The sequence below is a fragment of the Haliotis rufescens genome, unplaced genomic scaffold (assembly GCF_023055435.1).
Source record: "Haliotis rufescens isolate VD_foot unplaced genomic scaffold, xgHalRufe1.0.p SCAF_10, whole genome shotgun sequence".
In the NCBI taxonomy this organism is placed as follows: Eukaryota; Metazoa; Mollusca; class Gastropoda; order Lepetellida; family Haliotidae; genus Haliotis; species Haliotis rufescens.
Genome location: NW_025963780.1, coordinates 9,711,266 through 9,737,317, shown reverse-complemented (window position 1 = coordinate 9,737,317; position 26,052 = coordinate 9,711,266). Strand labels below are relative to the sequence as shown.

The window sequence follows — 26,052 nt, the reverse complement described above, 5'->3', positions numbered from 1 at the left end:
GTAGTATAGATTTTGTTCTTGGTTGTTTATTGCAATGTCTTGTAGAATTCCTGTTTCCAGTCTGGTAAGCCAGGAAAGGATCACGGGGAAGCAGGCCAGATGTAAGGATCTCATAGTGTAGGAATCATAGTATGTATATGCAGTGATGTGTCGGTAAATGTGTAATGTTGATGCTGTACCGATACAAAGCTATGCATATTGATACTAAATTAAAACTTCACTATCACAGAAATGTTCACATTCTAGATGGACATTCAATTCAATTTTCATACATTAATTCGGTTAATTGATCAGCTTAATTAATCAATTAAGCATTAAAATGATTAACTGCAGGTTTACATGGGCAATTTGCATTTGTACTCATACAGAATAATTCATTTTATTATTAATTAATATTTCATGAAACTTTTGAGCTGCTTTCTATGTATCAGTTCAAAATTTGTATCAAGTACCTGCACACCCGATTGTATCAAGTACCTGCACATCCTATTGTATCCAAGACCTGCACATCCGATTGTATCAAGTACCTGCACATCCAATAGTATCAAGTACCTGCACACCCGATTGTATCAAGTACCTGCACATCCGATTGTATCAAGTACCTGCACATCCGATTGTATCAAGTACCTGCACATCCTATTGTATCAAGTACCTGCACATCTGATTGTATCAAGTACCTGCACATCCGATTGCATCAAGTACCTGCACATCCGATTGTATCAAGTACCTGCACATCCTATTGTATCAAGTACCTGCACATCCGATTGTATCAAGTACCTGCACATCCGATTGTATCAAGTACCTGCACATCCGATTGTATCAAGTACCTGCACATCCGATTGCATCAAGTACCTGCACATCTGATTGCATCAAGTACCTGCACATCTGATTGTATCAAGTACCTGCACATCCTGTTGTATTAAGTACCTGCACATCTGATTGTATCAAGTACCTGCACATCTGATTGTATCAAGTACCTGCACATCCGATTGTATCAAGTACCTGCACATCCTATTGTATCAAGTACCTGCACATCCGATTGTATCAAGTACCTGCACATCCGATTGTATCAAGTACCTGCACATCCGATTGTATCAAGTACCTTTGTATCAAGTACCTGCACATCCGATTGTATCAAGTACCTGCACATCCTATTGTATCAAGTACCTGCACATCCGATTGTATCAAGTACCTGCACATCCGATTGTATCAAGTACCTGCACATCCGATTGTATCAAGTACCTGCACATCCGATTGCATCAAGTACCTGCACATCTGATTGCATCAAGTACCTGCACATCTGATTGTATCAAGTACCTGCACATCCTGTTGTATTAAGTACCTGCACATCTGATTGTATCAAGTACCTGCACATCTGATTGTATCAAGTACCTGCACATCTGATTGTATCAAGTACCTGCACATCCTGTTGTATTAAGTACCTGCACATCTGATTGTATCAAGTACCTGCACATCCGATTGTATCAAGTACCTGCACATCCTGTTGTATTAAGTACCTGCACATCTGATTGTATCAAGTACCTGCACATCCGATTGTATCAAGTACCTGCACATCCTATTGTATCAAGTACCTGCACATCCTGTTGTATCAAGTACCTGCACATCCGATTGTATCAAGTACCTGCACATCCGATTGTAACAAGTACCTGCACATCCGATTGTATCAAGTACCTGCACATCTGATTGTAACAAGTACCTGCACATCCGATTGTATCAAGTACCTGCACATCCTGTTGTATCAAGTACCTGCACATCCGATTGTTTTCAAAATGGCACTTTTCAACATCTTAGGTTCTTCCTATGACGTCTACTTCTATTCAGTCAGATCATGTGTTGGTGTGCAGCAACTCTGACCATATCATTTTGAATACAAGATCATTTTTTCTTTCCTCATATATAAATTAGAACATACAAGTATTATATGTGTCACAGCATGACATTAGTGTTAGCTTCTTTGGTGGTTGTTTAATGCCGCACTCAGCATTATTCCAGCTATATGACGACAGTCTGTAAATAATCAAGTCTGAACCAGACAATCCAGTGCTTGACATCAAGAACATCAATTTATGCAATTTGGATGCAATGACATGCATCAACCAAGTCAGCAATCCTGTCCCCACAATGGCATTAGGTGCCTCTTATGACAAGCAATAATCTTGACTGCTGCCTGGCGTCATAACACTACAGTACACTGTGGTAAATAACACAAAATAATGATCTGTTGTAGGGCAAGCCCCTCAGTACAGTATCAAACAATCAGAGTGTGACGGTTTCCTCACACATATATTGAAACAGGTTAATATTCTCATCATAATTCTAAGTAAGAAGACTATAGCTTTACAAAATCAATCCACTTGGGAAAAATATTCTATAAATCCTCCATGGACTAGGATAATTCTGTGCACGACCCACAACATTACTATGAGTAAGTGTTGATTTCTTACTCTGTGAAATAAATAGCACTAGGGGCCAAGTGTGTTATCTGGTTCAAGTAATCCAAATATCCAAATAACATTAATAAATACAGGCACTAGTCTGGCAGTCATGATAACACCAACAGAACTTATACAGATCACACATTGCAGTGATGTTTGATGAACACTTTGTACTGAATACAGCAGAGTTGCTCGACCAACGCCCTGGACTGTGTCAACATTGCCTACAGGGGGGATATAGTAGGAGTCTTTACAATAGGGATATTGTACAGGTCCCGGTTCATCAAGCCATCGTGTACATTGTATAGAGCAGGGATATTGTACAGGTCTCGGTTCATCAAGCCATTATGTACATTGTATAGAGCAGGGATATTGTACAGGTCTCGGTTCATCAAGCCATTATGAACATTGTATACAATAGGGATATTGTACAGGTCTTGGTTCATCAAGCCAACAAGCCATTATGTACATTGTATACAATAGGGATATTGTACAGGTCTTGGTTCATCAAGCCATCGTGTACATTGTATACAATAGGGATATTGTACAGGTCTTAGTTCGTCAAGCCATTATGAACATTGTATAGAGAAGGGATATTGTACAGGTCTTGGTTCATCAAGCCATTATGTACATTGTATAGAGAAGGGATATTGTACAGGTCTTGGTTCATCAAGCCATCATGTATATTGTATAGAGCAGGGACATTGTACAGGTCTCGGTATATCAAGCCATTATGTACATTGTATAGAGCAGGAATATTGTACAGCTCTCGGTTCATCAAGCCATTATGTACATTGTATAGAGCAGGGATATTGTACAGGTCTTGGTTCATCAAGCCATTATGTACATTGTATACAATAGGGATATTGTACAGGTCTTGGTTCATCAAGCCATCATGTACATTGTATAGAGAAGGGATATTGTACAGGTCTTGGTTATCAAGCCATTATGTACATTGTATACAATAGGGATATTGTACAGGTCTTGGTTCATCAAGCCATCGTGTACATTGTAAAGAGCAGGGATATTGTACAGGTCTTGGTTCATCAAGCCATTATGTACATTGTATAGAGCAGGGATATTGTACAGGTCTTGGTTCATCAAGCCATCATGTACATTGTATAGAGCACGGATATTGTACAGGTCTTGGTTCATCTAGCCATCGTGTACATTGTAAAGAGCAGGGATATTGTACAGATCTTGGTTCATCAGGCCATTATGTACATTGTATAGAGCAGGGATATTGTACAGGTCTCGGTTCATCAAGCCATTATGTACATTGTATAGAGCAAGGATATTGTACAGGTCTTGGTTCATCAAGCCATTATGTACATTGTAAAGAGCAGGGATATTGTACAGGTCTTGGTTCATCAAGCCATTATGTACATTGTATAGAGCAGGGATATTGTACAGGTCTTGGTTCATCAAGCCATTATATACATTTTATAGAGCAGGGATATTGTACAGGTCTTGGTTCATCAAGCCATTATGTACATTATATAAAGCAGGGATATTGTACAGGTCTCGGTTCATCAAGCCATTATGTACATTGTATAGAGCACGGATATTGTACATGTCTCCGTTCATCAAGCCATTATGTACATTGTATAGAGCAGGGATATTGTACAGGTCTTGGTTCATCAAGCCATTATGTACATTGTATAGGGCAGGGATATTGTACAGGTCTTGGTTCATCAAGCCAATCAAGCCATTATGTACATTGTATAGAGCAGGGATATTGTACAGGTCTTGGTTCATCAAGCCATTATGTACATTGTATAGAGCAGGGATATTGTACAGGTCTTGGTTTATCAAGCCAATCAAGCCATTATGTACATTGTATAGAGCAGGGATATTGTACAGGTCTCGGTTCATCAAGCCATTATGTACATTGTATAGAGCACGGATATTGTACATGTCTCGGTTTATCAAGCCATTATGTACATTGTATAGAGCAGGGATATTGTACAGGTCTTGGTTCAGCAAGCCATTATGTACATTGTATAGAGCAGGAATATTGTACAGGTCTTGGTTCATCAAGCCAATCAAGCCATTATGTACATTGTATAGAGCAGGGATATTGTACAGGTCTTGGTTCATCAAGCCATTATGTACATTGTATAGAGCAGGGATATTGTACAGGTCTTGGTTCATCAAGCCAATCAAGCCATTATGTACATTGTATAGAGCAGGGATATTGTACAGGTCTCGGTTCATCAAGCCATTATGTACATTGTATAGAGCACGGATATTGTACGTCTCGGTTCATCAAGCCATTATGTACATTGTATAGAGCAGGGATATTGTACAGGTCTTGGTTCATCAAGCCTTTATGTACATTGTAAAGAGCAGGGATATTGTACAGGTCTTGGTTCATCAAGCCATTATGTACATTGTATAGAGCAGGGATATTGTACAGGTCTTGGTTCATCAAGCCATTATGTACATTGTATAGAGCAGGGATATTGTACAGGTCTTGGTTCATCAAGCCATTATGTACATTGTATAGAGAAGGGATATTGTACAGGTCTTGGTTCATCAGGCCATTATGTACATTGTATACAATAGGGATATTGTACAGGTCTTGGTTCATCAAGCCATCATGTACATTGTATAGAGAAGGGATATTGTACGTCTCGGTTCATCAAGCCATTATGTACATTGTATAGAGCAGGGGTATTGTACAGGTCTTGGTTCATCAAGCCATCATGTACATTGTATAGAGAAGGGATATTGTACGTCTCGGTTCATCAAGCCATTATGTACATTGTAAAGAGCAGGGATATTGTACAGGTCTTGGTTCATCTAGCCATCGTGTACATTGTATAAAGCAGGGATATTGTACAGGTCTTGGTTCATCAAGCCATCATGTACATTGTAAAGAGCAGGGATATTGTACAGGAGCTAGGTTTAACTGAGAATGAATTTTTTTCGTACTTAAATATACTAAAAATGTTATTTGTCAGTGAATGTTAGCTGTAATTGTAATTTTGACTAGATTTATCATTGTGTGACAATGTTGACTTATACATATATCTTTCAACATAATATTCATAAATGGTTGCTTGTCTGATCACAAGAGTTCCTCATCTTCACAGCTGTTTTAACAGATTATCTAAATATTGATTGGCTGTGATGTAACAACATCGATATGAAAGCCACAGTTAAATCAGGAAAACCAGGTGTCTTCTCACTAGGGAGGCATTCAGTGTGTCTGTCTTACTTATTTGTGTCTAACTTCATAATTTGATTTTCCTACACATCACAACAGGAAGAAAAACTGAATATCATCTGCAACAAAGATCAAACAGATCAATATCTAAGCCTTTCAAGGATACAGGGTCAATGTGAGATTTGAAGACTGATCCTCCCTCCCTTCTGAACTGGAACCAGAGAGTCTGTCCTGAAACCTTATACCCAATCTGCATCCTGCTGAACAGCTTCAAAATGATTCATAACTAATCCACATCCAGGATGATAGAGAAGCCTGTAACCTGACCGTAGTTGACAGTCATTACAACTTCACAGGGTTTACCACTCATTGACTGAACTTTGTTTCTGCCAGCAGCTAGATGTCACTAGCATCAAAGCACTCATCAGATCCCTAAGGCATGGAAACAGTTCACTATGCATGCTACGTCAGTGTGTCGCCATTGTTATGTCAGCTACATTGTTGTGTCAGCTACAATGTTGTCAGCTACATTGTCGTGTCAGCCACAATGTTGTGTCAGCTACATTGTTGTCAACTACATTGTCATGTCAGACACATTGTTGTGTCAGCTACATTGTTGAGACAGCTATGTGTCAGCTACATTGTTATGTCGGCTACATTGTTGTGTCAGACATATTGTTGTGTCAGCTACAATATTGTGTCAGCTACAATGTTGTGTCAGCCACATTGTTGCATCAGCTACACTGTTGTCAGCCACACTGCTGTGTCAACTACATTGTTGTGCCAGCTCTATTGCTGTGTCAGCAACATTGTTGTCAGCTACATTGTTGTGTCAGCAACTTTGTTGTTAGCTACATTGCTGTAACAGCTACATTGTTGTGTCAGCTACATTGTTGAGTTAGCTATGTGTCAGCTACATTGTTGTGTCAACCACATTGTTGTGTCAACCACATTGTTGTCAGCTACATTGTTGTGTCAGCTACAATGTTGTGTTAGCTACAATTGTGTGTCAGCTACAATGTTGTGTCAGCTACATTGTTGTGTCAGCTACAATGTTGTGTCAGCTACATTGTTGTGTCAGCTACAATGTTGTGTCAGCTACATAGTTGTGTCAGCTACATTGTTGTGTCAGCTACAATGTTGTGTCAGCTACAATTGTGTGTCAGCTACATTGTTGATTCAGCTACAATGGTGTGTCATCTACACTGGTGTGTCAGACACACTGTTGTCATCAAATAAATCCATTTTGATTTTATGGTTTGACTATACTCACAGGCAATAGTACACTGATGGAATCATATACAACGAATACTTGTGACAGAAATATGAAAGTGAATTGCTGAACATGTTTTTTTTGGCTCTGACATGAGTGGAAAGTATTGGTCGTAAAATGTTGTCACCTTGGCTGACTATATTGGCCTAGTCTCAAGATATTCCCTGTTGAACATCATAAACCATTATCACCATTACACATATCAAATCACTGTATCTGTATTCCTCACACTTCGGTGCAGTGATCACTTTGCATTTCACCTCTGCCACAAGCCAATTTTCATATCATATACAATCAGAGACATCTGGCCCAATGAGAGTTTGACTCACAGATTACTTCACATAACTATAGAGACATGCCACAACAACTGTGACAGTGAGCGTGACAATATCTCCATACACATGGCCGGAATGCGTGCTGTACACAGGGGGCCTCACTGCAACTGAATAACTATTGTAAACAAAAGGCTAAATATGCAAATGGAAATACTGTTTCATATTTTAGGATATTTACTCACTGAAAAGTTAACCATTTCATGCTAATTGTAATTTGTTGAATTTGCTGAGTGGGAAGAGATGATTGTCACATCTAGCTGGCCTTCGGCAGTTTGACTGCACGAAACAGTGGGTTCCTATAGTGTCAGTGTGAGGCACAGATGGCCCATATTCCCGCGCCCACATACACAATGGTTTGCCTGCTCAAACCTCCCAGTCAGTAGGGTTGTAACACTTCTACATAATGGAACATGAAGGACATGAAGTATCTACGATGAAAGAGGGCTCCTTTGGCTTCAAATTACCACAGCATAAGTAGGCCAGTGTCTGTCAATCAGGCTATGTAATCGACTTTGTAGAGCTGTACAATATCCTTTGCCTACCCGCAGAAATGTGATAATCCAGCTCAATCTAATGAGTTAAATTTAATCAATAAAATCCAGCCTCCTCATGTTATACAATAGTTAGGCCATGGAAAGAGACACAGGCCATGGAGAGAGTGTAGACTAAAGGACACAGGCACCAGGCCATGGAGAGGGAGTGTAGACTACAGGACACAGGCACCAGGCTATGGAGAGAGTGTAGACTAAAGGACACAGGCACCAGGCCATGGAGAGAGAGCAGACTAAAGGACACAGGCACCAGGCCATGGAGAGAGTGTAGACTAAAGGACACAGGCACCAGGCCATGGAGAGAGAGCATACTAAAAGGCACAGGCACCAGGCCATGGAGAGAGTGTAGACTACAGGACACAGGCACCAGGCCATGGAGAGAGTGTAGACTAAAGGACACAGGCACCAGGCCATGGAGAGAGAGCAGACTAAAGGGCACAGGCACCAGGCCATGGAGAGAGAGCAGACTTAAGGGCACAGGCACCAGGTCATGGAGAGAGTGTAGACTAAAGGACACAGGCACCAGGCCATGGAGAGAGTGTAGACTAAAGGACACAGGCACCAGGCCATGGAGAGAGAGCAGACTTAAGGGCACAGGCACCAGGCCATGTAGAGAGTGTAGACTAAAGGACACAGGCACCAGGCCATGGAGAGAGAGCATACTAAAAGGCACAGGCACCAGGCCATGGAGAGAGTGTAGACTACAGGACACAGGCACCAGGCCATGGAGAGAGAGCAGACTAAAGGGCACAGGCACCAGGCCATGGAGAGAGAGCAAACTAAAGGGCACAGGCACCAGGCCATGGAGAGAGTGTAGACTAAAGGACACAGGCACCAGGCCATGGAGAAAGTGTAGACTACAGGACACAGGCACCAGGAGTGTAGACTACAGGACACAGGCACCAGGCCATGGAGAGAGTGTAGACTACAGGACACAGGCACCAGGCCATGGAGAGAGAGCAGACTACAGGACACAGGCACCAGGCCATGGAGAGAGAGCAGACTAAAGGGCACAGGCACCAGGCCATGGAGAGAGTGTAGACCACAGGACACAGGCACCAGGCCATGGAGAGAGAGCAGACTAAAGGGCACAGGCACCAGGCCATGGAGAGAGTGTAGACTAAAGGACACAGGCACCAGGCCATGGAGAGAGTGTAGACTACAGGACACAGGCACCAGGCCATGGAGAGAGAGCAGACTAAAGGGCACAGGCACCAGGCCATGGAGAGAGTGTAGACTACAGGACACAGGCACCAGGCCATGGAGAGAGAGCAGACTAAAGGGCACAGGCACCAGGCCATGGAGAGAGAGCAGACTACAGGACACAGGCACCAGGCCATGGAGAGAGTGTAGACTACAGGACACAGGCACCAGGCCATGGAGAGAGAGCAGACTAAAGGGCACAGGCACCAGGCCATGGAGAGTGTAGACTACAGGACACAGGCACCAGGCCATGGAGAAAGTGCAGACTAAAGGGCACAGGCACCAGGCCATGGAGAGAGTGTAGACTACAGGACACAGGCACCAGGCCATGGAGAGAGAGCAGACTAAAGGGCACAGGCACCAGGCCATGGAGAGAGTGTAGACTACAGGACACAAGCACCAGGCCATGGAGAGAGCGTAGACTAAAGGACACAGGCACCAGGCCATGGAGAGAGAGCAGACTAAAGGACACAGGCACTAGGCCATGGAGAGAGTGTAGACTAAAGGACACAGGCACCAGGCCATGGAGAGAGAGCAGACTAAAGGACACAGGCACTAGACCATGGAGAGAGTGTAGACTAAAGGACACAGGCACCAGGCCATGGAGAGAGTGTAGACTACAGGACACAGGCACCAGGAGTGTAGACTAAAGGACACAGGCACCAGGCCATGGAGAGAGTGTTGACTACATACACCATACATTATGACATGTTCTAGTAAAATCAAATCATCTGAATACCTGTTCAATATCACAACAAATCATCAGTATTATTGTATGAGAAATTAGTTACATTTACAATCATACCTGGCAACTGAGGCTCCAAAGATTGTCCGGATATTGTCAACATGATTAGAGTTGACGGGAGTGCGTACATCAGCCATACTCTCGCCATGCTGAAAACATAGAAGCATGCCAATAGTTATATTGTACCTACAGAGAATCAGTTACATTAACACAGTCACCAAGGAAGAGTATTGCTGGTCGAAACTAAATTGGAAAGTGCATGATATCATGCGTAAGAAGTGACATATTAGAGACACATGCACGCATGCACCCAGACACATATTACTTTACATGCTGTTTCACACTGCATGATGAGGTAACACAGTTATTTTGAGTAGCACACAGAGTCTGCCTGTAGACTTTAATGTCAAACTTCACAAAGATGTAATGTTCACTATTTATGGTGGGACAAATCAGAAGGAAATGATACTCTTGTTTGATGCATCTTACCAGACACATTTTGTCATCCCTTTATTTTCTGTCCATTCCTACATACAGGGATGAAACTTGTTCATTGTCATCCTGCTGCTGCATCCTGGAGTCCTACCTGACTTCTACCCTCTGGTTAAAGTGTTCATGTTCACTAAAGTCAGCACGGGAAAACACTGTTCAAAGGATCCTTTCACCGTTCCAGCAGGATGTTATTGATGTATAGCATAACTGTCATCACACCTCCCTAGATTGAACCAATCTCATCACCCCTATTCACGCGGAGTTGTATCTTATCGGCATCTAGTTTAATAAGAATATGGCATGAAGTGATTTTGTTCTTGTTGAATGACTGAATAATATTATCACAGAAATTGTGTAAATACAGATGATAGTGTTAAGTAATATTGTCTCAATACAGATGGCAGTGTCAAGTAATATTGTCACAATAGAGGTGACAGTGTCAAGTAATATTGTCTCAATACAGATGACATTGTGAAGTAATATTGTCACAATACAGGTGACAGTGTCAAGTAATATTGTCTCAATACAGGTGACAGTGTCAAGTAATAATGTCTCAATACAGGTGACAGTGTCAAGTAATATTGTCTCAATACAGGTGACAGTGTCAAGTAATATTGTCTCAATACAGGTGACAGTGTCAAGTAATATTGTCACAATACAGGTGACAGTGTCAAGTAATATTGCTGAATGGTACACAGCATACAAGGGAGTTTCTTTCTGTGAGTGTCGGAACTGACAAGTCAGCAGGTCAGGAACTTGTCTGACCTGTAAGTACTACTAAGGGCAGGCACAGTGAAAGCTTGAGAGCCTTGTGACTGGGTCAGCGACATACTCCATCAGTCCATATAGTTTCCATGTCAGGAAGATAGGCAGAGATTAAGAAAACCAATCCTACAATTACCAAGAGTAGCTGAATCAGCAGTAAAACATTCCTAATGTTGTTGAATAACAACTTAAACAAGTAAAGGGAGGCTACTCTTGACAATAAGGGGTCTGCACTATGATGAGTGAGTATGTGAGTTTGGTTGAACACCTCTTTGTATACAAGTGTGTCAGCTTGATCTGGAGGAAAGCAGGAAGTGACGCAGGTTTGGTGAAACCCATGAGCATGGGCATGGTACTGACAAAGCTAGAAACAGATTCATGGTGAACCAGGGTTCAAACCCGCAATCATAGGTTTCTGGCTTTTATTACTTCCCGTGAAGAGATCACCCGTTTAATAAACATACAGCTGTATTACACATTGTGTAATACCAAAACGTGTGCTTATGTACTCTTGGAACGCGTTCCACGAACAAATATTGAAAGCTCTCAACATCCCTTGGCTTATTCAAAGACATTGCGTGTGGAGTTGATAGATCACTGAGAGGAGCTTATGCACACTCGAAGACCCCAGCAACCTTGTTGCTAGGCTGACATCACATTGCATTGTTTCGCTGATGGATCTTGCAACAAAATTCCACAAATTACATCATCGGGTATTGTGACGTGATTGTAAACTTTGAGGTGCAAGGCCCCGTTCCACAAGGCAATCGTTTTGTAGCGCATCTCTGCACTATTATGAGCCACAACATGACAAAATATTGAAAACACCTGGTTCTCAGGCACTGAGCATTATATGCAGGTCAGCTGTTTTCTTGCCAGTGAAAAGGAAATATCTTCCCAGGTGGCACAATATTTAATTCTTTGAGCAGGGCAATGTAAGGCTGCTTTCGTGTTAACCGCCTTTACCAAGGTCCTCTACAAATAGTACCTGTGTGACAGGGAGAAGAAGGAATGATTGATCTGCACCATCAATATTGAGGGTAGGCTGGCAGCAGTAACAACCGGGTCACAGCTGAAGGTTCATCTCCCCACCTGTGCACCACATGATCATTTTACAAGTGACTTGCGATACTGATTGTTTCACCTCCCTGCTAACAGGTGGGGCTGGAGCACTGGCACATAAACTGTATTGCAATGTGTATTGGGGCCAAAATTATATAAAGTTGTTCTGTTCACATGCATCTTCCCGAGGCAAGAGAGTTAACTGACTTTAAAAGTCCAGTTTCCACCCTTGCCGAACTAGGCTGGAATTACTGGGCACCAGTGGCTATTACCAGTTATGTCCCATCTAAACCTCGCCTATGGACCAATCAGATTCCACCTCTCGTATCACTTGCGTTTGCTTCACACAAAATGGTGGCGCCCGGTCAGGACAATCTGATCAATAATCAAGATATATATTGTGATAAAACGTGTCTTTCATCGCAAAATACAAATATATTAAATCATGTGAGCACCTTGATTAAAAACATGAAAAGATTTGGAAAATATCTGCTGACGAGTTGGCGGTGCACATGCTTTGCAAATCCTGCAATCGACCGAAATCTGCACGACAGTTAACGAACCGGATTTCTATTGATGGTTCACATGGTGCTTCTTCATTCAACAATCCCGAGATGCGACAAACAAGACAACCTAGTACATCATCAATGTGGAAAGTTAATATTAGCAGTGTGAAGTGTGTGCTGTTTACATGGTTTAGATAGGAACCCAGTCCATTCAAATGCTACAAGTACATATAACTTATATAATTATATATTAATTCTTCTGTGACTGTATCAACATGCAAGGGTTGTATAGAGATTCTTGTATTACTGATGGCCATATTGCAATATACCGGGGTAGACCAGTTACATTCAGCCCCAGTTTTAGTCAACTAGTCTTTATAATGATAACATGCAGCAAAATCATTAAAAAGGGCAATTTTCTACTTGTCCTTGTGATACCTTAACTATTGGGCAATTTGGCAAGGACTACAGAACTACTGCCAATTTCTAACGTTGAGATCAGGGGAAGCAACTCCTTGTGGATCCAGTCTTGCCACTGTTGCATACACCATTCAATGCTGGCAGTGGGGTTAAAAAATGTCGGAGATGGAAACTATCGAAAAACCAAAGATAATTAATTTCACAAATCACTTTTCTAATAACTTGCCTTTTTCAAAGTGAAGCCTATCTTGCTGTTGTGGACTGCATACCTGCAATGGAGGAAGACAGCAGTGAGTTTGAGAACATTCTTATAAACTGAAGATATGAAGATACCAGGCAGATCACAGAGCATGTCCATCATGTAAGGGTAAAATTAGGTAAGGTGATAACTAATCCTTTCATCATGGCTCCACTATCTTCACCCACCTGCCCACAACCTCCAGCCTATCTTCACCCACCTGCCCACAACCTCCAGCCTATCTTCACCCACCTGCCCACAACCTCCAGCCTATCTTCACCCACCTGCCCACAACCTCCAGCCTATCTTCACCCACCTGCCCCCAACATCCAGCCTATCTTCATCCACAACCTCCAGCCTATCTTCACCCACCTGCTCACAACCTCCAGCCTATCTTCACCCACCTGCCCACAACCTCCAGCCTATCTTCATCCACAACCTCCAGTCTATCTTAACCCACCTGCTCAAAACCCCCAGCCTATCTTCACCCACCTGCCCACAACCTCCAGCCTATCTTCACCCACCTGCCCACAACCTCCAGCCTATCTTCATCCACCTGCTCAAAACCTCCAGCCTATCTTCACCCACCTGCTCACAACCTCTTGCCTATCTTCATCCACAACCTCAAGCCTATCTTCACTCACAACCTCCAGCCTATCTTACTCACAACCTCCAGCCTATCTTCACTCACAACCTCCAGCCTATCTTCACCCACAACCTCCAGCCTATCTCCACTCACAATCTCCAGCCTATCTCCACTCACAACCTCCAGCCTATCTTTACTCACAACCTCCAGCCAATCTTTACTAACAACCTCCAGCCAATCTGTACTCACAACCTCGAGCCAATCTTAACCCACCTGCTCACAACCTCCAGCCTATCTTCACCCACAACCTCCAGCCTATCTTTACTCACAACCTCCAGCCAATCTTTACTCACAACCTCCAGCCAATCTGTACTCACAACCTCGAGCCAATCTTAACCCACCTGCTCACAACCTCCAGCCTATCTTCACCCACAACCTCCAGCCAATCTTTACTAACAACCTCCAGCCAATCTGTACTCACAACCTCGAGCCAATCTTAACCCACCTGCTCACAACCTCCAGCCTATCTTCACCCACAACCTCCAGCCTATCTTTACTCACAACCTCCAGCCAATCTTTACTCACAACCTCCAGCCAATCTTTACTCACAACCTCCAGCCTATCTTAACCCACCTGCTCACAACCTCCAGCCTATCTTCATCCACAACCTCCAGCCTATCTTCACTCACAACCTCCAGCCTATCTTCACTCACAACCGCCAGCCTATCTTCACTCACAACCTCCAGCCTATCTCCACTCACAACCTCCAGCCTATCTCCACTCACAACCTCCAGCCTATCTCCACTCACAACCGCCAGCCTATCTTCACTCACAACCTCCAGCCTATCTTCACCCACAACCTCCAGCCTATCTCCACTCACAACCTCCAGCCTATCTCCACTCACAACCTCCAGCCTATCTTTACTCACAACCTCCAGCCAATCTTTACTCACAACCTCCAGCCAATATTTACTCACAACCTCCAGCCAATCTTTACTCACAACCTCCAGCCAATCTTTACTCAACTGCTCACAACCTCCAGCCTATCTTCACCCACCTGCCCACAACCTCCAGCCTATCTTCACCCACAACCTCCAGCCTATCTTCACCCACCTGCCCACAACCTCCAGCCTATCTTCACTCACAACCTCTTGCCTATCTTAACCCACCTGCCTACAACCTCCAGCCTATCTTCACTCACAACCTCCAGCCTATCTTCACTCACAACCTCCAGCCTATCTTCATCCACAACCTCCAGCCTATCTTCACTCACAACTCCCAGCCTATCTTCATCCACCTGCTCACAACCTCCAGCCTATCTTCATCCACAACCTCCAGCCTATCTTAACCCACCTGCTCAAAACCCCCAGCCTATCTTCACCCACCTGCCCACAACCTCCAGCCTATCTTCACCCACCTGCCCACAACCTCCAGCCTATCTTCATCCACCTGCTCAAAACCTCCAGCCTATCTTCACCCACCTGCCCACAACCTCCAGCCTATCTTCATCCACAACCTCCAGCCTATCTTAACCCACCTGCTCAAAACCCCCAGCCTATCTTCACCCAACTGCCCACAACCTCCAGCCTATCTTCACCCACCTGCCCACAACCTCCAGCCTATCTTCATCCACCTGCTCAAAACCTCCAGCTTATCTTCATCCACCTGCTCACAACCTCCAGCCTATCTTAACCCACCTGCTCACAACCTCCAGCCTATCTTCACCCACAACCTCCAGCCTATCTTCACCCATCTGCTCAAAACCTCCAGCCTATCTTCACCCATCTGCTCAAAACCTCCAGCCTATCTTAACCCACCTGCTCACAACCTCCAGCCTATCTTCACCCACAACCTCCAGCCTATCTTCACTCACAACCTCCAGCCTATCTTCACTCACAACCTCCAGCCTATCTTCATCCACAACCTCCAGCCTATCTTCACTCACAACCCCAGCCTATCTTCATCCACCTGCTCACAACCTCCAGCCTATCTTCACTCACAACCTCCAGCCTATCTTCACCCACCTGCTCACAACCTCCAGCCTATCTTCACCCACCTGCTCACTACCTCCACAATCTTGGCATGTTCCTCTGCTGGGCTACGCAGCGCCTTCCGTCGTGTTGCGATGTTGTAGAACAAGTCCTCCACCTTCACAGAGAACACTGCCACATCTCAGGGTTAGTTGTGATGATGGACACATGCACATAAGATATATGTTTGATCAGGGATCCAGATAAGTGTTTGGGCCATTGAGTGTTCACTCATATGTTACCAATTCACACTGGGATTCTCTTTGGATATTCAATATATGTTACTCCCATCAGTCCAATCTATTGGGTATTTTCAAACAAATGAGTAGACATTTTCTTAAATCAATTCCTTAAAATGCTAATAAAGGTCACTTCTAATTTGAATGTGTTCATGTGCTGTCCCATGTGCCACCAGTCACATGTGCTGTCCCATGTGCCACCAGTCACATGTGCTATCCCATGTGCCACTTGTCACGTGTGCTGTCCCATGTGCCACCTGTCACATGTGCCATCGGTCACAAGTGCCACCTGTCACATGTGCTGTCCTATGTGCCACCTGTCACATGTGCTGTCCTATGTGCCACCTGTCACATTTGCTGTCCCATGTGCCACCAGTCACATGTGCTATCCCATGTGCCACTTGTCACGTGTGCTGTCCCATGTGCCACCTGTCACATGTGCCATCGGTCACAAGTGCCACCTGTCACATGTGCTGTCCTATGTGCCACCTGTCACATGTGCTGTCCTATGTGCCACCTGTCACATTTGCTGTCCCATGTGCCACCAGTCACATGTGCTATCCCATGTGCCACCTGTCACATGTGCTGTCCCATGTGCCACCTGTCACATGTACTGTCACGTGTGCCACCTGTCACATGTGCTGCCCCATGTGCCACCTGTCACATGTGCTGCCCCATGTGCCACCTGTCACATGTGCTGTCCCATGTGCCACCTGTCACATGTACTGTCACGTGTGCCACCTGTCACATGTGCTGACCCATGTGCTGTGACATGTGCCTCTTGTCACATGTGCTGTTCCATGTGCCATCTGTCCCATGTGCCACTTGTCACATGTGCCACTTGTCATGTGCCAGGATGTCCTGGACTATAAATACACCTTGACTGAAACGTCTGTTGAAGCAGGGAGTGAGAGTGTGTCTCACCCTGGTTGCACAGGCACCAAACCACCATGCTGTTGTCTGTGGAGATGATGAGTTGAGTGTTCTGGAGAAGCTCTTGTCAACGTGATATTGCCAGAATGAGCGCCTCCCACTCGGGGTTGTTGATGTGCCATGTTTGCTCAGCGCCAGACCACGGCCCTGAAACTGTCTGGTCCTGTAGATGTGCACCCCAACCATGTTGGGAGGCGTCAACAAACAGCTGTATCCTTGGAGTTAGTTCTGTTTAGGGAGACACCTCCTAAAACGTTCGGCTCTACCATCCACCAACTGAGAAGCATCCTGAGGTGAGATGGTAGAGAGATGGCAGCACAGGGATCCTGACGGCCGATGTATGGCACCAGGAACTGCTATATTGGGCATAGGTGCAGACGGCCTCTGCTTGTCAAATCCTGTGCTGATGTGAGCAGCCCCAACAACACTTGCCACTGATGGAGTGTGCGGATATGTCGAAGGGCAGGTGGCAGATGGTGCAGTATCGTGATTGTCCCAGGGTTCATTGCTTTCCCCTCTTATCCTTGCCCTAGGATTTGCCACGGCGGGACTGATAACAGCTCTGAACTCTGCCTATGTCTCGCCCTCTGCCACGAAAAGAATGCTGCTCCTGCGTCTGCTCTTTGAGCTGTCAAAGGAGCGGACAGCAGCGCCTGAAGGGTAGAGGACTAGGCAGAGGCAGAGCTCAGGGCCATTTTCAGTCCCGCCTTGACAGCAGCGACTGAAGGGTAGAGACAGGTGTCAAACTTACAACGCAGAGGTGGCAAAAAAAAAAGTTGATTGTTCCCAGAACGCTGGGTAGAGCCCAACACAAAGCAGAGGGCTGATTCGTGATGATCGGGGACTGTTTGGAGGGAAGAATCCTGTGAGTCAGACATCCTTCTTGTGTGCTGTTGTGACTGCTGAGCGATATGCTTACATCATACCTGCCTGCACTTATTAAAGCTTGCCGGGAGAGAGGGGAGCAAAAGTTACATTCAAATCTGGTGTACAAACTTGAGTACAATCCAGACACCGTTGGTGAGGATCTTTAGCAAACTTTTTACCACGGCAAATAATACAATGTGCAAGGATAAATTACACATGAACAGCTTCACGTTGTATTTGAAAATGACTTGCAAACACCGAGAAATGTGTCAAAGTTAACTCGGAAAAAACATAATTTTGTTTACAAAATAACGAGCGTGAGCCACTTTCTAAGCCAACTAGCGGCTGAAGGTAATTATATTACAATCAACTACCAAGCCAGCAAATGAAAAAGAAACGACTGCCTCGAGAAAAAACGAGACACGTTATCAAATTCAAGAAGGTGGATTAGAACAAACACATGAAGAAAAAGATAAGTCCCTTCACATACAATTAATATATATATTTACACAAATACAAGCATTAAACTATATAAACATATATTCTACCTGTCGCAAAAGAGATTTAGGTTTAAAGACAAATGTTGGCGACCAAACGTATACACAACATGTCTGGTGATAAGCAGGAATATGAAGATCTGAAACATCATCACTTCCATTTGGTCATGTGGCAAGCTGTGTAAGGGTCGGGCTTCAGACTTGATTGGGACAACTTTATCTTCAGCCTATCCCTCGCACAACTTCGTTTCTGTCATAAGGTAAGCAGTAATGAGTAATGCAGGATAAGTGAAAAAAATATATACGATCACAAAGACCACATGAACGATTAAGATTCATAAAAAAATTCCATGTCAGTTTATGTTTTCTAAAATGCAATGTCATGTGTCCCTAGAGATGTGGTCTCACCGTGATCTGCGTGCCCTGGTTGCCAGCGCAGGGTTTCACGGCTTCCTTCAACTTGCCATCCAGGAAACAGCCCCTGTAACACACACACAGCACTATCACCACATGGACTTCCTGACACTAGTTGTCAGCACTATCACCACATGGACTTCCTGACACTACAGTTGTCAGCACTATCACCACATGGACTTCCTAACACTAGTTGTCAGCACTATCACCACATGGACTTCCTGACACTAGTTGTCAGCACTATCACCACATGGACTTCCTGACACTACAGTTGTCAGCACTATCACCACATGGACTTCCTGACACTACAGTTGTCAGCACTATCACCACATGGACTTCCTGACACTACAGTTGTCAGCACTATCACCACATGGACTTCCTGACACTACAGTTGTCAGCACTATCACCACATGGACATCCTGACACTACAGTTGTCAGCACTATCACCACATGGACTTCCTGACACTACAGTTGTCAGCACTATCACCACATGGACTTCCTGACACTAGTTGTCAGCACTATCACCACATGGACTTCCTGACACTACAGTTGTCAGCACTATCACCACATGGACTTCCTGACACTACAGTTGTCAGCACTATCACCACATGGACTTCCTGACACTACAGTTGTCAGCACTATCACCACATGGACTTCCTGACACTACAGTTGTCAGCACTATCACCACATGGACTTCCTGACACTAGTTGTCAGCACTATCACCACATGGACATCCTGACACTAGTTGTCAGCTCTCATCACCACATGGACTTCCTGACACTACAGTTGTCAGCACTATCACCACATGGACTTCCTGACACTACAGTTGTCAGCACTATCACCACATGGACATCCTAACACTAGTTGTCAGCACTATCACCACATGGACTTCCTGACACTACAGTTGTCAGCACTATCACCACATGGACTTCCTGACACTACAGTTGTCAGCACTATCACCACATGGACTTCCTGACACTAGTTGTCAGCACTATCACCACATGGACTTCCTGACACTACAGTTGTCAGCACTATCACCACATGGACTTCCTGACACTACAGTTGTCAGCACTATCACCACATGGACTTCCTGACACTACAGTTGTCAGCACTATCACCACATGGACTTCCTGACACTACAGTTGTCAGCACTATCACCACATGGACATCCTAACACTACAGTTGTCAGCACAATGTTTGGGAGTTGTCCTGCATAGTTTTCATTGTCCTGTAACATACACACAGCACTATCACCACATGGACATTCTAACACTACAGTTGTCAGCACAATGTTTGGGAGTTGTCCTGCATAGTTTCCAATGTCCTGTAACACACACACAGCACTTTCACCTCACGGACATCCTAACACTACAGTTGTCAGCACTATGTTTGGGAGTTGTCCTGCATGGTTTTCATTGTCCTGTAACATACAAGGAACATGTCAAGTAAGATGTGAGGACATGCACTTTTAATGCATTTTTCTCATAACTTTCAAACTTGAAATTCTACAAGTTGGTAACATGTGAACCTTGCTATGTGTTCAAGTCAACATGCCTAGTACCTGAAAAATCAGCAAAATAATGACCATTACATTACCGGCCGTGCATTTGAAGTCCCCCAAGCTTTTCTCACACAGTCAAAGTGCAGATAACTCATACAATTATCTCCCTTTGACTTCCCCTTCCCCTAAAGACCATGACAGATTTCAAGGCAAGGGAATACAATTTTACATACTTTTTTCCTCAACATTTAGGCTACAGACTAACATTGTGTTAAAAATAGAGTTGAAAAAAATGTGGTGGTGTGGCAGATGTTGTTCAGCTCTTAAATGTGACCGTGGACCAGCATCAGGTAATAATGATTAATCTTTGCTTCAGCTGCAGAGGTAGTGTCTGAAGTAGTCAGTCACCAACGAAGAGTACATAACTACATCAACCAATGAAGAATTGAACCAAATGGAACACTGCTACAGATCAACGCACAGGTTGGTCCACTAGACTAATGTCACTAATTTTCACTCACCTGATTAGTGGTAAAGTAAAACTCCAGTTATCTTTCCTCATTTTGTTTATCATAAAAGACTACCCTAAATAAAAAAACGAAAAGATTAGCTGGTTGAAATTAAACTTATATATACCTGTAGGCACATTTAGAATCTGCAGTTCTGGTTGTTATGGTGACATGTGCCACGTGACTGATGCTAGCCAGAGCTTCTCCACGGAAACCATACGTTGATATGGACTGGAGATCCTCAAACTTCTGCAACTTGCTGGTTGTGAAGCGTTCACAAACAATCTCCATATCTTCTTTCTAAGGGACAAAATGAATTTTGATGACAATAATTAACAAGAAAGATCTAAAATAGGATTGTAGAAATCGCTCAATAAACATATCCATAAGGCATGACACATCAGCCCATTTTATTTAAAATTTCTTTCAAATCAAAGTATGACCATTTAGCATGTGTTCTCAATTACTGTCTCAGAAGAGACAGACCCAAACTAAATGACAAGGTGTTTGTGAATGTGTTAGACGGAGACAGACCAGCAACAAAGACTGATTACAATTGCGTGTAATTGTCTCATAAGATAAACCGAAAATAGCGAGTTGGTGCGATCTGCCAAGCAGTTTACTCTAACATGATTTCACCGAAATAATTTGTAAAAAATATTACCGGGTAAATGAAATTTTAAACTAAATTGTTAAAACAGATTTGAAACACAAAGTGGCCTATGTTATAAACACTTTTCATAAACAGATGATAATATACTTCTGCTGGCAGTGTGGACCTACGCGGATGCCTGTCCCATTGTCCTGTATCTGCAGCAGCTTCAGACCCCCCTGTTTGACTGTCACCTGGATGTTGCTCGACTTGGCATCAATACTAGGATAAAAAGGAGGATCTGGACAAAAACAAAAAATCAAATTCTCTTCTTTTATCAGGTTTTCATTTAGTTACAACTTGCATACCAGTTTTCACCAAAAATAAATATGTTTTAGTCTTGCAGGTACTGAAATCAAATAGACATACGTCAAACTCCCAAGAACAATGACAACACCCCAAATCTTAAAACACATACCAGTTATTTAAATCAACATTGTTCATACATAATGATATCTGCAATTATCAGTAGCACATGGATGAGCCAACCTTTCAATGCATACTCCAACAGCTGTGAGACAGACATGATGTCACTCTAGACTGATATGACATCATGAGGTAATATTTACTTAGCATATATAAACATACTGTTTTCAGTGTAGAGCTAGGTTACCTATGGATTTAACCATACTCAATTGACTTTAGAACCAAACATGCATTCTACTATGACAAGCGCAAACACATATTGTTTGTATATTCTTCAGTGTTAGGTAAGGTAAGTGTCAAATGTCTTGAATGGGTTGTTGAGCTAAACTATGGGAACACAGATGATCCCTTTAAAACAAGTACTGCGCTGAATACATGGTATATGCTCAAACATAGTTTATTATTTTATGATAATCCTTCACACATATACATGTAAGTACACACCCTTATAGCATTACAACCCTATGAACCCTATGAATGTACCAGTTCTCGATCATTTCCTTCAAGGCGTTCGCCGGCCTCTGAATCACCTCTCCTGCTGCTATTCTGTTCACAACAACTTCATCCAACTTCTGGATGGACGGGGCTGAAGCTTTGCCACTCATATTCAAATTGGTTGTAACTGTAAATGAGATAACATATGGATACCATGAACAATGCAACTCTATAGTCTATAAACATTGTCTGTGTGGTTGAGATGGGTTAACATAGTTTGAAAAACATTTCAGGTATTTTAGGTGGAAGAAAAGTCTGAAGTGATGTAATCATAGCTAGCATACTATTGACCCAATAAATGTCAGACAGTAACTTAGGATGTCAGCCTCATTTGTCCTGTCCTGTGGTTTCTTAGAAGAGGATGTGACGCTGTGATGTAACTGCAATGCTGTTCAAAGAGGTGTTAAGCCCAACTCACTCAACTAAAAATGGAAAATAAGTCACGACTAGGTCCTGTTTAGGAACGCAGTAATTACTTCAATCAAGTTCAGTGATGTAAGAATTTGAGAGCTGACTGTCTGTTTGTTGTTAGTATAACAAACTTGTATTCTCGTATAATAACTGTAGTTATTCTTCCAGTATCAAATTCTCTGCCTGTACAAATCAACACCGGTTTGTTGTATCCGTGCGTAAAACTTCATTCGTGCTGATAGACACCCCATATACCCCATGTACCGTCTTGACGAGAAAGAAACAAGCAACTACACATTATTTGACAATGTCATGTCCAAATATAATTTGTGTCCATGAATGAGTTACCTATTTGTCCTAAATTCCTTGTAATATACAACACACGCTTGTTATTAACGATCACCACAGTGACATATTTATCACAAGTAAACTTTAACCAGGCATCTTATTCCCGCCATATTGTTTTCTTTTTCGACTTCCGCTTCATGGGAATTACCTCCCTTTAACATTGCGGCAAAGGGGGATATCAAAAACCAGAAGCGCTTTCGTCAAACCAATGTCTGTCATAGGCTACTATTGCCACATATACTTCACAGCCCTCGTGCATAACTTTTAGCATTTTATGGTTATATGCGCACACACAGATGTCTTGGAATATCAAATACGTGTATTGCACATCAAGGCACAAGTGGTTTTTGATACTTCCAAAATTTGACAAGTTCCCTTAGACATTCATAACCGCATTCTTTTCTTACTTTGAATAGTGGTGGCTGTATAGGTGTAAAAATATTCAACACTCTTGTTTTTCCGCCATCTGTTCATATTCATAAATATATCTTTCATTAACGGCACTGATGATAACAATTTCATAATCGATTGTGTAATCACACTTCTATCAAGGCTGAACAAACATGAGCGTCAGTTTCATATGGGAGGAAAGCCCGACGTGCTGCAGGTCTCAGACGTTTACCACTTCGGTGAAAGCCACGAGCACGAGCATGGCGCTGACAAACCTAGAAACATAATCAGGGCGAACCGGGATTCGAACCCACATAATAGGTTTCAGGAGTGCCCAAGGGACGCAACTCCTTAAACGACTAGGCCACCCTTGTCTTAGGAACAAAAATGAATGTATCAGAGGAATTAATTAAAACTTATTGGAATGAATTGAAGAATAGTGTCTATGTTGAATGAATACATGACTAAAGAGATGTGGGTTGATTTTTGTTTATATAAATGTTTCACGAATGGTAAAACAGTGTTTGTATACTCATGATGACAAAATAATAACATGTATGCTGCTGTTTTAGCCAATTTCGTTCCGTCTTTGCCAGGCAAATTTTTGGCGTTCTTGACGCGGTGCCGTTTTTGTCAACCCGACCTTTAAGCTTCGTTCTAAATGTTGTTTTTTCGTTGTTGTTTTAAGCGTTTAATGGGGATATTGAGGTATGGGGGTCACTTAACAAAAGGTTTAGGGTCTGAGGTATATAGTAATCAGGTATACTGATCATTGGTAGCTTCTGTTTCCTGTATGATAGAATACTATTAGTTCCACAGCAGCAACACATTAACGAACACCAAACTTTTAAAATCTCGGCGGAATTATCATGATAATACACAATGGTATGCATTTTGTGGTAAACATGTTTGATTATGGGGATGTGTTGTGTTTAGGCTAGACCCTAATCGTGATGGATACAAAATACACATTTCCTTTTAGATTTAAACGGGCTGTCGGGTAGCCTAGTGGTGAAAGCGTTCACTCGTCACGCCGATGACCCGGGTTCGATTCCCGACATGGGTACAAAGTGTGAAGCCTATTTCTGGTGTCCCCCACCGTGATATTGCTGGAATATTGATAAAACCATACTCACTCACTAAGATTTAGACACATTCCTAAACTTATCGTGTATGTGTACATTCTAAACACATTATTTACAGTACTTCCGCTGTGAAGGGATTTCTCTCCTTGTTGAACCAAGGGTAGACTGACAGGTTTCCTATTTTTTTCCAGCACATCAAAATTGGTCTTGGTCGCACGATAACGGTCATGCCTGAAAATGATCCCGAGTGGGTCGTTGGCTCGTGCTGTCAGGTTTGGACACCTCCAGCGACAATGTCTTCAGTCTGGCAGACGACACTTTCCTCAGTTCGTCCGCTCCTCTTTCAGAGAATCATGCTGCAAACACGTTGAAGCCGAGAGAGTCCAGTCGTTTGTCCAGCTGGTTCCCAAAGCCCGTGTCGCAGCCGGTGATGAACACATAACGCTCCCCATATTTGCCGACAGTTGGAAGTCTCATCAACTCTTTCAGGAGAAAGAAAACCACCACGACCGCAGCTACAACGTACAGCCACACCATCTTGAATACCTGATGTGGAAAGTGAAACGAATATCTGTCATGGCGTCATTAGCTAAACGCAATGGCATCAAAACATGAAAACCATTACGGATATGTCTCAGTAAAGAGGATTCAGCCATCATGCTCGCTTAGACTATTTTCTGAATTATAACGACTATTAGGGCTCCAAGCCGAAATGCTGCACGCCCTGTTGTAATCGTTAGAGTTATTGTTACTATCAAGGCCGAAGTTCACTTTTTTTACAGGGGGGCGATTAAGATTATTCATTTTTATACAAGTTAACTTTCAAAAGGAAATTTTTTTCTGTAAAAAAATATTATCGACAGTCATGAAACTTTGCAGGTTAATTGATCGTTACTTTGTCCAGATGTGCATAATACTCGTCAGTTGTCGGGCTACGACCACCTTGTTGCTATATATGTGCAGGTTTCATACAAGCGGTTATGACTCCTGATTCTTTTACCGATTTCTATCAAACCTACTGTAGTATAAAGGTGCGTCTTACCATACTCTACAACGTAACCTCATTTGTGTCACTATCCCAATACCATGGCATTAAGGGTTGCGGGCGCTACACTTAATGTAAATGCAGCCTGGCACCAAGATTAAGGGCAACTTGCCATCTGCCATTTGCGCTCCAGCTATGTATGAACTGCTAGTAACAATGGGAGGGAGTAATTCCCCACCTTGGTGGGATTCAGGAGTCCAGCTATTTGATACATCCTTTCAGCAATCTACAAATCTTCCATGAAAATCATGTGATTGAATTTTGATTTCCTTTTTCGACTCCGGGTCGTACACATGCATGCAACACACGACTGCCACGCGCATGGTAAATGCTCTGTTCTGTCAGGAAATATAAGACATCACACGGTAATCAAATATTTCAGTTTTACCAGTGTGTACCTTATTTT

At 43.1% G+C, this 26,052-nt stretch overlaps 1 protein-coding gene across 1 annotated transcript in view; it reads right to left on the bottom strand.

Moving 5' to 3' along the window:
• Window positions 1-23,246, bottom strand: part of LOC124116208 (DNA mismatch repair protein Mlh1-like) — a 229,840-nt gene extending 206,594 nt beyond the window's left edge. Inside the window, exons 1-8 of the mRNA XM_046477466.2 lie at window positions 23,127-23,246; window positions 22,356-22,494; window positions 21,578-21,668; window positions 20,922-21,094; window positions 18,779-18,851; window positions 15,861-15,952; window positions 13,207-13,249; window positions 9,796-9,884 (exon numbers count right to left, since the gene is read on the bottom strand). Coding sequence (XP_046333422.2) covers window positions 9,796-9,884; window positions 13,207-13,249; window positions 15,861-15,952; window positions 18,779-18,851; window positions 20,922-21,094; window positions 21,578-21,668; window positions 22,356-22,477 — 683 coding nt within the window. The 5' untranslated portion in view covers window positions 22,478-22,494; window positions 23,127-23,246. The remainder of the gene's footprint in view (window positions 1-9,795; window positions 9,885-13,206; window positions 13,250-15,860; window positions 15,953-18,778; window positions 18,852-20,921; window positions 21,095-21,577; window positions 21,669-22,355; window positions 22,495-23,126) is intronic.
• Between the last annotated feature and the right edge of the window lie 2,806 nt (window positions 23,247-26,052).